Source organism: Lichenostomus cassidix, chromosome 2, assembly GCF_008360975.1.
Source record: "Lichenostomus cassidix isolate B80296 chromosome 2, HeHo_3.0, whole genome shotgun sequence".
In the NCBI taxonomy this organism is placed as follows: domain Eukaryota; kingdom Metazoa; phylum Chordata; class Aves; order Passeriformes; family Meliphagidae; genus Lichenostomus; species Lichenostomus cassidix.
In genome coordinates this window covers 38641719-38655814 of record NC_139482.1, presented here as the reverse complement: position 1 = coordinate 38655814, position 14096 = coordinate 38641719, and the positions used below count along the sequence as shown (strand labels likewise).

At 38.4% G+C, this 14096-nt stretch overlaps 1 protein-coding gene across 2 annotated transcripts in view; it reads right to left on the bottom strand.

Annotated features, from left to right (window-relative positions):
- RARB (retinoic acid receptor beta) overlaps positions 1-14096 on the bottom strand; it is a 319878-nt gene that overhangs the window by 57771 nt on the left and 248011 nt on the right. For both annotated transcript variants that reach the window (XM_085051133.1, XM_085051135.1), the window contains one exon: positions 8851-8999. In XM_085051133.1, the coding sequence (XP_084907259.1) occupies positions 8851-8999 (149 nt within the window). The remainder of the gene's footprint in view (positions 1-8850; positions 9000-14096) is intronic.

The following is a 14096-nucleotide window of genomic DNA, read 5'->3' as shown; positions in this document are numbered from 1 at the left end:
TAATTTTACACATTCATAATTGCATAAACATGGCACAGTATAAAAAAAATAGGCTAGTACTGTTATCAAAAAATCTCAGAGTATTTAATTTCTGAGATGTTTGGTCTGATATCCCTATTTCCTTATTTGCTGGATTACCTCTGCAAACAGTAATTTTAAAGACCATATTATAAAATCTCTTGTTAAATATGGTGGAAAGCTACATTTTTTGCAACACTTACACAATTTGCTGGGTGTGCGCAGGACAGCCTGTACTCCACAACTATAATTAAAGGCCACATATGGTCCTTAAACTAACAGAGAGGTATGAAATAGATTGACAAGATGAGAACAAAATTAAAGGTTCTTCCCTCTTTCTAGTGATGAAAATTGAAAAAGTAAAATCCATTAGAACCTAGTGACAGGAAAACACAAACACACTCCACATTCCCTGCATGCAAACCAGAGGACTTCTCAGCAGGCAACTGTGCCAGCTGGAATTGCAGCCCACCTGCTTCTGGCATCTCTGGTCAGTACCTCATGGCGTGATTTGCATAGACAGCACTTTTACACGTGCATATAATTTACTTAATTCTGCTGAAGGTGTTGCAAACCACACGCACATTACTGATCTGGTGTGAGCCTCAGCTCTCTCAGCCATTTGCTAATAGGCCACAACAGCTATAGGCAGGCGAAATTTGGATAGAAATGTGACAAACGCATCTACAAGGACTCTTCATCATCCACCTTGGTGCAAGAAACCATGATCCAACTCCAATAACAACATGTACACACACAAATAAATTTGAAGTTTCTTTTTCTCCAATGTATATTCCCAGGTAGAGAAAGGCATAGACACTGCCAAAAGAGTAAGACTCAACAATTTTAGTTTATGAATAGTAACAACAAAAAACCTGTAATTGTTATGGACTGGTTAGTAGCCAAAGACCCTGTAAAAATATGCAAGGTCAGCAGGCATGAAGGTTATACTTATATTAGGACATGTTCTTGGGAACAGTCACAGGCACTATAGCTTGCTGACATATGATGGAAAAATCCACATCTACCTTAGTTAAACCCTTTGGCCTCTGAAACGGGACAGTTGTACCCAAACTGCATCCAGGAGATGCCTGCCTGCATGAGAACACTGCTTGGTATCAGAAACCTTCCAGGTACACAGCATGGCAAAGCCATGCCCCAAAACATGGCTGGTCACCAACACACCAAAGTTCAATAGTCAGACACTGCTGTTCTTTTTTGAGAAATCCTTCTCTGATGTTATCAGAAATTTTACGAGAGAAGGGAGTACAAGATTTAAGCCAAACAATTATACATCGTTATTCGACAGTTCATGGAAAATAAGAAAGTATTTTCCAGTTCTTTTTTCCACAGGACATTAGCCCTTGTGCTCACAAATAAGTGGAACAGTGGAGTTAGCACACTTAGAAAGTTAATTTGGGATAATCTCTGTCCTTTTATAGCACCAGCATGGTTGCCAGAAAAAAAATACAGTAATTCGTAAAAAACAACTATTCTCACAACTTAAGAAGAACCTCTGGTCTATGACAAGGCAACAGGCAGGATAAGAGGAAGACTGGCTGTGGGTGTATGTGCTGTACCTTCCTAGAAACACTGCTGCTCTTTGTCCATCTCTGCTCTAGAAGCCCAGTGCAGGGAAGCAGATGAGCTATAACCCACAACCTGGGTCCAAAGTACTGGAAAGCATATATAGCACACAAAAATATTTACATTCTTGTTATATGTTAATTTTTTTCTTCATTCATGGCATTCATACAATCCAGAGAGAGATTTTAATAAACCTGGTAAGAAAAAATTTTTGTTCCTGATCCCATCTATTTCATCATGTGTGCTTGCTCTCAGAGTGCTTCCAATTAATACATGCTTCCCCATCTTAAAATTCTTGAAACAAATTCAGGATCTGTCAAAAGTTTTATCTTACAAACAAAACAAACCAAAACAAAAATTGAGAAAATTAAGAGCTTACTGAAATAGATATCACCTTTTTCACAGGGCCTCTGGCCTTCCTGGGTTTGTTATTTGAAAAGCTAAAATTTCGAAGATTGCATTAGAACTATCAAGTCTCCTCTGACAGCAGAAAATGAATAAAATTTCCAGGTTTTCAGTACTACATTTAAAGCAGTTGCAACTCATTTAGTGTCTTTCTGCATATGGCACTGCTTTCTGCAAATGAATGGCTTGAAATGTTGCTATGCTGCAAAGTGCTTACAGTTTAAGATCAGATCATATTAATAGTATGCAGAAACGTATTGCAAAATACGTTTTTCACCTTCCAAAAATATTGTTGATTTAACTGAAACTAGGAGCAATTTTCCGTGATTTGAGGAATTTTTCATAGCTGTGCGTGGATGACAGCATGCATCTCTACTGCTGGCACTGTCACTAATACAGCCTAAATGGAGACAAATACGGCTTGATCGTTCAAGCTGATCTCTATTTTTCTTTGAACCAGCAGAAGCTTTTCCAACTGCATTGCTGCAAACAATGTTACTTCTTTCCGTGATACAAATCATACCATGCACATATTTTCAAGTTTACATTTCTTACTTTCTGTTTCAGTTGTACATGATTAAAACGTGCCAAGAAAACAAAACCAAACAAATACATGGAATGTTAGTTAGCTAGTTTTATGAAGTGTGCTTTTATATTTTATGGCTAAGTAGCTGACAAAATTCTATGTCTGGATTCTTAATTCCCTGTAAAAGCACATAAATATAGGCTCAAATATAATTATAATATAGCTAGAAGCTCACATGTGCAAGAGTGGTGTTATCAAAAAAACTGCTGCTTAAGATCCCTCCACAATCCCAGAACTGCCTAAGAAAATGCAAATCTGCTCTCACATGATGTAGGAGACATTATTAAAAGGAAAAGGAATCTGTCCCAAAGGACACTGTTCCATAAAGGGAACTTTTTTATAACAATCCATGAAATATTTTAGGTCTTTCAGCAACATTTCTCATAGACCAAAGCATAATATCATAGAATCATGATATCATTTAGGCTGGAAATAATATACTTGCCATCAAACTTCAAACAAACAAATAAAATGAAAGCCAGTTCCTCCCTCTCTCTCTCTCTCTCTCTATCATTTTGTAAACCAGTTGTTGACCAGTGCTGATCAGGGATTCATGGCCTTCAACAGGGAAACTCCAACCTTCTCAGCATCCAGAAGGCCATAATCATGGGGAACATAATCTCAGAGAACATTAACATAGTTGTGCTTGGGCACCTAACCCAAATGCTCATGGGGGCAGCCTGTTCTGCAGGGTGACCCAGAGGAGATCTGGTTTAGATGCTTTGAATCAGCAATCAGAGGAGATTCTGTCTCTCAACAGACTGCAGAAAGTCAAAGTTAGGCAACTGATTTGGGGCCTCAAGTTGAGTGGGGGGACTGCCTCACACTGCATCTGTAAGTGATTAAGTTAAAACTGTAACAAAATGACAGCTTTTCTTCTAAGCTTAACATCTCAAGCTTAACAGCAAATGTGGATAAAGCAAAAACTGCTTCATTTTCTCCCTTTTATTTTTTTCTCCTACGTGTATTTTATCTTTTTTGGGGAGTCAGTCCTACAAAATGAGACCTAAATGTCAAAGTTTATATCAATGCCAATTTTTCAATACTGCTTCAAGTCTTTGCCATAATAAAAATATATACTCAACTCAGGAAGATGTCAAACAAATAGACATATTTTCATAGTTGAAGACCTTTGAAAATATATTAAATGTGGCTACCCTTTTAATTTAATGATCCCACATTAGATGTGATTCTATATGAAAACTCTAATGGATGGAAAGCTATCCTTATTTTACAATAAAAGCCAACTTGGGATCACTCAGTATTGAAGCAGATTTATCTACATTTTTGTCTGTTAGCATCAATAACAGGCAGAGAGGCATCTTCATCGTTCAGACAAAACTGCTGGACCGTAAACCTACCCTCTTATATGCTGCGCTGTCTTCTCCCATGAAACTGCTCTAGGCATCTTTGCTGCCCACCGAATTCAAGCCAGTAATCCGGGCAGGACTGTTGGCAGAGGAATGCCGTCTTTTAAATGCCCAGAACAAGAGACAAGGCTTTCAGAGACAGCTGAAGCTGCCAGAACACCAGCTTCTCCTCCTCACCCACACAATGATGGCATTGTGTGGGGAATCCAGCCCACTACTCTCAGTCCCCCTTTCTGCAACCCCAGCTACAACAACGACTCAAGTCAGGACCAAAGAGCTGAGCTTTTGGTGACAGCCAGTCCTATAAGTACTTGCACCAGCTGGATAAATCCAAATTGCTCATTTTCTATGGAATTTGTTTGCGTGCTATCTAGCAACACCCAGAGACTGGGGGGAAAAAAAAGAAAGACCTCAGAAGTCTGGAACTGAGGTCATGAAACAACAAAAGTAGATTCCAAAACCCACCTCTGAAATACCACGCAGTTTACAAAATGGAAAAGTTGTAAATAAGCTGAATATTGTCAGTGTACTGTTTTACACATAAAAAGATGGACTGTCTCTGGAATTTTTCTTACAAAATACAAGTACACTGGGAAGATTGGTTTGATTTTGAAACTATAACACATACACAAAGCCAATGACTGGCTATGAGGCACATACACTTCTGTGTTTTGTGTATCATCCAGAAATAAATACAAAGACACCTTATTTTTTTTTTTTGGGGGGGGGGGATGGGTTGCTTAACCACTTTGAAACTCTCAGTGTGGTTCACAAATGCCTATTATGAAACACTTCATCCTCTAAAAACCTTAAATGATAAGTATATCAACATAAGCCACAGAACAGTCTTCCTACTACAGTACAGTACTGAAGACTCAGGTAATGAATGAGACCACGAGATCTCTAAAGTATTTGGCAAAGGAGGTTAGGAGGTTGTTCCCAGGTACCTGAAAAAATAATAATTAAGGATGACAGTGAGTGGGACAAGAGGAAGGGAGGACAGAAGAAGGCACCAATCTAATCCCATATGAGAAGACCACAGCAATTGTTTGACAAGTAAGGCAATTGAAGCCAGATTCTCAAATTCTCGAGGAAAAATGACAACGGATCAGGTAAATTAAAATGGTGCAGAATAGAAATGATGTCATCATGACATGACATTTGAAAGAACAGAGATTATACTTGGTGATGACAGAAAGAGAAGATGGAAAGTTGTGTCCTCGTGAACTCTGTGTACAGGGTAGCAGTGAGGTGAACAAGATGACACACTGGGTGGGAGGGGAGAGGTCAGAGATAGGAGTACTTCAGAAATCATGCATGGGTTGGTGGCAGAAGGAAGATAAAATTTACAGCACAGTGTTTCCCAAACTGAATATCACAAGGTCATAGTCACTTTCCACAGCTCTCCAAGGGCTTCTGGCTGGAAGGGTCTCAGTTAAGAATACACCTGTTATGAGTAGAGTATTGCCATGACACTCCCTATTGGTCTACCATAAAAGAGATCAGTAATTTACTCTTTTTAAAATAGAAAACCAAAGAACTGAGCCTTGGGGAGCAGCATCAGGGAGTGGATAAAGAATCATTTACAGAGATATTGAAAAATCAGTAAGTAAAACAGGATAAGAATCTGAAGGGTCCTGAAAGTCAGGAAAAAGAAAGCCTGATGAATCAAAGACAGCTATCAGCCCAAAACCTGGAGGACAGAAAACTGTTCCTTGCATTAGATGATGACTGCTAAAGATCACTGTGACAGCAGCTTCACTAGAGCTCAAAGGAGAAAGGCAAAAGAGAAGGAAACAGAGAGAAAACTAGTAGAAAACCAATGGAAAGCCAGCACAGGAAAACAAAAGATCAGGGCCCTAATTAGATAAATATGATGTGAGCAGAGTTTTCCATTTGTGTTTCCCTAGGGAAAAAAGATTGCCAGGAGTTCAAAGTAAAAGGTTAGTCAAAAGGGAAAAAAGCAAAAGACTTGAGAAAATGACCTCAGAATAGAGGAAGGTGCAAATACAGGAGGAAAAATGAGTGAATTGAAGGTTTACCATTACAGAATGGAGATTGCAAATTGAGTGAAGAAAGAAGCAGGGAAAATAGAAGTGAAAGAAGAGAAAATTGCAACATGGTCAGATGAAAAGAAAGAGATTGGCTGATATTTTAGTCAAGATTCTTATGAGGCTTGCCTCTCCCCATCCCAATAGCTTCTGAACATGCTAGTCAGCTTCAGTGACAAATCTTGAAGAAAACAGAGCACTTTGAAATAGCATGGAAATGTGTCTGCAAGGTAAAGGGGGAAAAATTTGAGTTTCGTAGCCACAGAAAAGGCTGTAACACGAATTCTTCCCTATTATTGATTCACCAGAGAATCAACATGAAACTGAAGCTCCATACCAAGAAGACTTCAGTGAAACTCAGGCTCTCTAACAAACTTAGGTTAATCAACTGAAAGGCAGAGATCCACAGGAGAAAAGGCCTCCTCAAGCAGCAGCACTCAATTCTCAGTGCTTATTGAAACTTGCAAAGCAACTGGCTATTTTTTGTATGAAGGGGGCTGGAGATAAAAAGAGGTGCATGAAAAACTGATATTGAGAACAGAGAGTGAAAGTAGTCTTGAGAACAGGCAGGAACCTGTACGGATAGAAATCAGAAGTTCAAGGTGGCAGTTTTATTGGGGTAAAGGACCAACAGCTGATGACAGTGTGAAAGTAAGTGTAGAGTAGAGGTGACAGAAAAAAAAATAAACCAACAGCCAAAATGGGGTCAAGAGAAAAGAGTAACATACTTCAGAGAAAGAGTGGAAACTGGCAATAGGTTTCTGAGGTGGCCTCTGATGTTGCAGTCTGCTGTCTGCTCTCCACTCACATCCAGCTCACCACTTCTGTTGACCTGAAAGCTCAGACAACTTTCACCAGCAAAGGCAGTACCTGACTGTCCACCAAAGGGATCACTGATTGATTTAGCAGCCACATCATGTTCTTGCCATTTTCTGGCATTCATTTAGGAATTTGATTCAATCCATGGAAGAGATTCCATAAAACCCTAGCTAAACCCATTGAATAGCTAGCATTAACAAACCCAAATATTACCAGTCTCAAGCAGCCAAGTTACTGCTTTGGAATCTTGTTATTTCTCATAGACTGACAGGTTTTCTATGTAACTAATCTTTTTTTCTTCTTCTTTTAACAGCAGCTATCTTTAAGTGCTGAATTACCCCATCTTGCAAATGAGCAAAGAAGTGAAGATGATTTTTTGTTATTGTTGAGCAATGGTTAACACATTACAAGATGGATTTCCTCATGTATTTCGACAAGTGTGATCTTTCTTTAATTATTTATGAAAATGCTTTGCAGTAGGTCAGCAAAAGTCCTACAGAGTATTTTTGGTTATTTTTCAAAAATAATGAACTCATAGGGACATGTGACCTTTCTGCCACAGTCTGTAATTATATCTGCGCTTAGAGGTAACATGGGTGAGCAAGTGACATCACCATTTGCATGTTAGAATCTGAGTATGATGAGATTTCCTACTAAGGAAATCAGCTACAGCGTATTCTTTCCATAGTTCTCCCTAACTAACACTTACATTTTGATAGTTTCGTGGCAACTAAAGGAAAAAAATACAGACAGGACATCCAAGAAAAGCCCCAATACCAGAAGGAGGTTCTAAAACTGAGGTGAGATTTAGAAGTTACTTTCAATAATTCAGTATCTACAGTTATAAAATAGGGGGGGAAACAGATTTCAATCCTTTAGTTTTTTGTCTAATGACACAAACCCAGGACTATGATATTTTATGTAAGTACAAAAGGCCACTAGCATGGAAGAAGCTGAAGGTTCAAAGGATAAAGCAAAAATGGCTAGCTACACACTATCTGAAAAATATAACATTTCACAAAAATAGAGCAGCAAAAAGCCTTTTGTTAATTTATTCTAAGAACTTTATTTATATGGATATAGCACCTGTCACATTTTCAGAATGCATTAGTACTGTACTAAACACTACACCTCTATTTAAAGCTGAGGATGAAAATCATAGGTTTTTTACTGTTAAGAAACATCATTGCACTAGGGTATGCTAACAAATTTAATCATGAGAGCATCTGCCCTATGATATCTTTCTTTAGCATTTTTCACTCCACCTTCTTCCTTGCATGCATGGGAAATGCACACTGTTCACTGGGCACACACCTCCAATTATTGCCACACAAACATAGTGTAGCTGATATTGCTTCTCTGCTGGACATCTCCTCTTCAGACACTCTCTTCAGTGGTATATTTTATTACTGCATCCTATGGACAGTCATCAATTCATGCTCTGACAATCACAGCACTGGAAGGCAGCTAGCAGATGTGCCAGCAATGAAGTCTGAAAGATTAAATTTTGCAAATACAAACCTGCTAATCCTCAAATTCCCAATTTGATTTTAGTTACATAGCTAGAGACTACACCAAAAATTTCCAGATGATCAGATCCTGCTCCCAAATTCCACCCTCTGGATACAGAGAGGTAGCAGCACACAGAAAAAGGCCAAGAGCAGCCAAGGGTCTTGTGAGATCTCAGGGAATATCTGACCTACAGATGTACAGTGAAGAGTCTCAAAAAGTTTTCAGTTTATTCTTTGATTATGTCTACATCTATGACCACATTCTCATGCAAGTCAGTACTCAAGGAAGTCCCTGAAAGACATATTTGGCAGAAGTTATGAAGGGAATTAATTCCAAGAATGATGGTAATTTACTTGTCTTTAGTCATGAATCAGAATTAATTCACGCAAGAAAGTTACAGCTGTCTTTGAAGACAATCAAGTCACACCAAACTGCATTGCTTTATCCCTCTCCTAAGATGAAATGCAGTCCTATAAAAGGCAAGGGAGATGATGGCACTCACCTTACATCCCTCACAAGCACTGACACCATAGTGATATCCGGATGACTTGTCTTGACAAACAAAACAGGGCTTGTAAACACGAGGGGGTGGAAGTGGTGAAGGAGGGCTCGGAACAAGTTCCTCAGAACTGGTGCTCTGAGTTTCAACTGCTACAAAAGAAAAAAAAAAAAATTAAATGATTCATAATAATTTTGAATAAATTTCTACATATAACCATATTAAAAGTATCAAACTGACCCATATCTTTCTTTGCATAATAAACATTAATTTGTCTTTCCCAGTAAAATTTAAGGGGAACTAAGTAAGGCAAATGATGGCAGGACTGCATCCAACAGCCTCAAAACTGTATTTTAAAGTACCAAATAACTTAGATGTAACACATTAATCTTACCAGGCTCCAAAAAAGGACAACTTTGAGCTCATGTTCTGGTTTTAGCCTATTGAATTGTATTGCATCTTCGTGTGCAGGTTGGATATCAGCCTTAAAAGGGAACCTGTGGCATGTACCCTTCTAATTGGTACCTAATATTGGGAGAGCTTTTTAATCTCTTGCTTTTTGCTACAAAAGGTAACACCTCCAGTATGCAATTCTGACCTAGCAGCACAGCAGCACGTATCAGGAAACATGTACAGAGTAAGAGCTGACGTAAAAATTACCTAAACAAGTTGCCTTTTTTTTTTTTAATCTGCAAAACTAGCACAACCCAGCAACACTTCATTACCTACCTTAGGACTTGTACCATCAGGAAACCTCGCTGGGGAAAAGCTACTTATACATTATGACCCCATATCCCTTTATTGCCTTAATATTTCTTGATGGTCATTTGTTTTAAACCTGTTGAAAAGCCAGTTACCCTTTTCAGGGAAAGGACGTGAAAGCCCTATGATGCAAGATAAGACATGTGAACTACATCTTTCCAAAACATCTGCATTAGTTTTCTGTGATATGCTGTCATCATTCCTCACATTTATTGTGGATGTGCAATACATTTTCATGTTTCACCTAGCCGTCTGCTGCTTCTCAGATAAATCCCTCTAACTTTTCAACAGATATACAGGAATGACAGGATCTGTGAACTCAGATCTATCCAGAAATATTAGGCACTATCAGCAGAGCTAAATCTCCAGAGTATTAACAGCAGGCCCTAAAGAATATTACTCAGTGGAAAAATCTTAGACAAGATTTACTGTACATGATATTTTTCAGATTACAAAGATGATACATTTGTATTAAATTCATGATTCATTGTCATCTCATATGTTGCAGAATTCACAGAGGGCATCACAGCGCATGAGGCAACCTCTAATTACTGGTGAGAGAAAGGCCCCTCTGCCATTTTTTCTTGGGTTAAGCTAGTATCAACTTCAAGGACAGACACTTCTTGAGAAGAAAATAAATGCCAGAGTAAAATATTAAAGGCTCTGATCTAAGCAAAGAAATATCTTTCCAATGGGACCAATTTATTTATATATCTAACAATAAGGAGGCTGTGAAAAAAGAGAAAAGTAAAATAAGCAAAATAACCCAGCTCCATAAATTGTGACATTAAGACAATGTCCAGAACTATACCCCTCTTTTTCAGTATTAAATAAACTGAACTTGGCAAACATCTATGTATTCCTACTGAACCAAGAAAACTGTAATGAAGCTTTTTCCTAATGAAAACTCATATAAGAATGATCATTTCTTTTCAGCAGTAATTTTTGGTATTTAAGAGAGATAGAGAGTGCTCTGTTATTGATCTTTGCACAGCCACCCTGCTTGAATCAATAATCTATTAGTACTTCTAAATTAAAGTTAGATTCATCAAATGCCCTTGAGAAGCCTCAAACATTCCTTGCCTTATTTCATGTTTGTACATGAATTATGGTGGCTTCCAATGAGTCTATGGAATGATAAAATTTTAGCTTTAAAACTCCAATACCAGCAGACAATGTGTTTTGTATTAGCTCATTCAACTCTCCTGGTCCATCTAAAAGGCAGTTTTTAGGCTCCCCATGGGAAAACAAGGTTGTGTCATTCAATAAAACAACTGCACTCCTGCAATCCTTCTGTGATTTCAGTTTGGGGAAAGCAGCCTTTGAGGAATAATACTGATACTCTTCTGTTTATTCATAATTTCATCCTAAACAAGCACCAGCATCCAATAGTAGTGTTCCAACAACAAACAGTATTGTACACCAGAGAGGTCTGTCAAGCACTGCAGAAACAACAGCAGCCCGTGATACCCAGAAGAGATTATGCAACCAACTCAGTTCATAAATACACAACATAGTCAGCAAGTGAAGTGTTGAATGTACTGCTAGAGAATATTTTTCAGGACAATTTGAAAAGGTACACGATAAGCAAAGAGCCAATGGAAAGCAGAAGGTCATCCCTAAAACACCCATATACATGAGCCACTAAAAGGACTTAATCTACTAAATATAGTATTTGCATCAGGTGAACAACTGGTTTTTTAGTTGTTTTTTTTTTTGTTGATAAATTTGGGGGTGTTTATTCTTTGTTGTTTTTTTTTTTTGGCGGGGGGGGTTAATTGGTATTTTTTTTGTATAAGAATACCTAGTTTGGGCACACTCACTTTTGATCACAGGCAAAGCATGCAGTTTTCAGGAGAAGGCTTGAACCCAGGTTATACATGCCTGGCTCTTACTCCAGTTTCTGGCTTACTATTCTTCCTTGGATTTAGCTTTTTAAACTCTTTATTTGAAAACGTATGCAGTGCCTGTGCAGAATTCCTGTGCAGGCATCTGTAGCAATTCATGCTCAGCAAAGTGTTATTTTTGTAACACGTTGACAGCTAATGGATGCATGACAGCAGAAGCTGCTTTCTTCTATGCATGTCTACACATGTAAAAAGGAAAAAAAGAAAGGAGGGGGGGTGGAGAGTTGACTTTTCCAGAAGAAGCGTTTTTAAAGCAGTCTTACAATTTTAGGAAGAATTCAAGGGGAAAAAAAGAGAATTAAAAAAATGCAACTTCTTTCCACGTCCTGCTTTCTTGTCCTGTGGGATGTGACACATCAGGATTCCTACTCACCTGAGACAACAGAGCCTCGGTGCTGTCACCCAACACCTGAATGCAGCTTAAAGCACACAGGGACTCTCAAACAATCGGTCACTTCACAATTCCTAAGATGTCTGAAATTTTTCTAAAGGTTAGATAAAGTAGCAGATATGATCTTTAAAAGCACAGCGTGCTTTCTGAGAGCTAATTTACTGCCAGCTAAACCGTGTTGACAGATGGAGAAGGTATTTTATTTTGAGACCAACTAGAAGCAGGCAGGCACTGCAAAATGCCTCATGTTCTGCAAGAAACTTAGATTATTAAGCTTGCATGTTAATGCACACTTTGGACAGTTGAGTTTTAAAAGAATAAGAAGTTGTAAAGCAAATGGCATTTCCTGGATAGCCTCAAGGGAATTTTGAATACTGAGCTCAGGGTCCCTGGTGGGAAGCAGCAATTTCAGCTAATTAGGGTGAATAGCAAAGTGTTGCATTTGGTCAAAACATTCTGTTAACCCTCATTTTTGTTGGCACCAACAAGAGTCTGGATTTTTTGCCTTTTCTTTCTTTTTTTTTCTTTTGTGAATTCACTGCAGGAGTGCAAGGCACTCAGCTCACATACATTAGGCAGAAAGTCAAAGGAAACGCCAAAGTTCAACTAAAGTACAAGTAATTAGAACCAGATTCTCTGCTGCTTGTATGTGTGCATTTGATTGTAGAAGTTATTTATAAGCCTCCAAACATTTGAAAAAATAACTATATACTGTAGATCATTTAATTTTTACGTCTCGTCTGGAAAAAAAAGTCTGCTTTTAATCATCTTCCAGGAAAGAGCCAGGAACTGGGAAAGTGGGTCTCAATTGTTTCAATACAAATTTCTCTCTTTCATGTGCCACATAAAACTATACTATAAAATTAAATCCAAAATATCATTGACTTTTCCCCCCCTCCAATTTTTTTTTTTTAAATAAGAAACCTCTTTGAATTTGTCATGCTTAAATAGTTTGCATTGTTATGAGGGTTAGGGTTTTTTTAAACTCTTGTTTGGAAGACAGACAAGGGGAGAAGAAAAAAAAAAAAGAGTGAGAGAGAAAGAAAACATTATCGTGGAGACTTGCCAGCCTTGACTTAGTAACCTGGCCATGACCCTCCAGCGAGTGTGTGTTTGACCCGGTCACACATGACTCTAGCTGCGTACTGTTGCTGGGTTATAAGTCCCAGATATTTTTACCATATATACAACAGGTGGGGATCACAGACAACAGAAAGAGGAAAACAAAGTCTCCCCTTGTGGGAAGACTCCCATTTTCTCCCTTGCAAAGAAAAAAGCACAAAGCAAAGAAGTTGTGCTACTACTTCAGTGCTGGCACTTGCTGTGCTGGATGGTTGTTTTTCCCGGGGGGTGGATGCACCGAGGTGGAGTGGGCTGAGGGCAGGAGGACAGAGGAAAAGGCTCAGGGGAAGCCATGTGCAAATGTTAATCAGCACAGAACGAATTACCACAGTCAAAAATCTTTCCTTATAGAGCTGGGTATGCATTGAAGTGCAGGAAGGAATGCTTTTTATTGCAAATGAACACAACATACGTGGATTAAAACATACGGAAAACTTCAGATTGAGACATTATTACCAGGATTTTCAGAAGTACTTAAGAAAGTTTGTTTTCCATATTTGAGGGCTTCTTTTTCATTTGTGTCTTGGTAGCTGCACACATCTGCCTTAAAGCTATGATGTTAAATATATTTATTCTATTTTAATTCTTGGTCACAATATTTCCAGCATTAATTTTAATCAAGTCATGCATCTCTACAAGACTGACCTTAAGAAAAGGAACATTTTGGATGAAAGTCAAAGAAACTCTCTAAAGTTTATGGTTTGCATTTAATCTGAAAAGGGTTATTCTACTTTCAACAGGGATATCAGAGATGAAACTCCACAACCTTGTTTCTTTTTGAGAGTGCCCAATCAAAAACGATCCTTTTCTGTTATTTTAAAAGCTAAAAGAGTATCTAAGAGGTTTTCACTTTGTGCTGCTCAGGATTCATACAGTATGTTTAAAATAACAACACAACTAGAAAGAGGTAAAGGTTACGGAGCTCAGAAGCTCAATCTGCAAGGACCGGACTAATGGATAAAACTGCATGCAAGGTCACCTAAAAGGAGTCTCAGACCCAGGTCACTCCAAGGGCCATGCAAAGGGCACAAGCTGCTGCTGCCAAAACTATCTCAGACAAGGTGCGA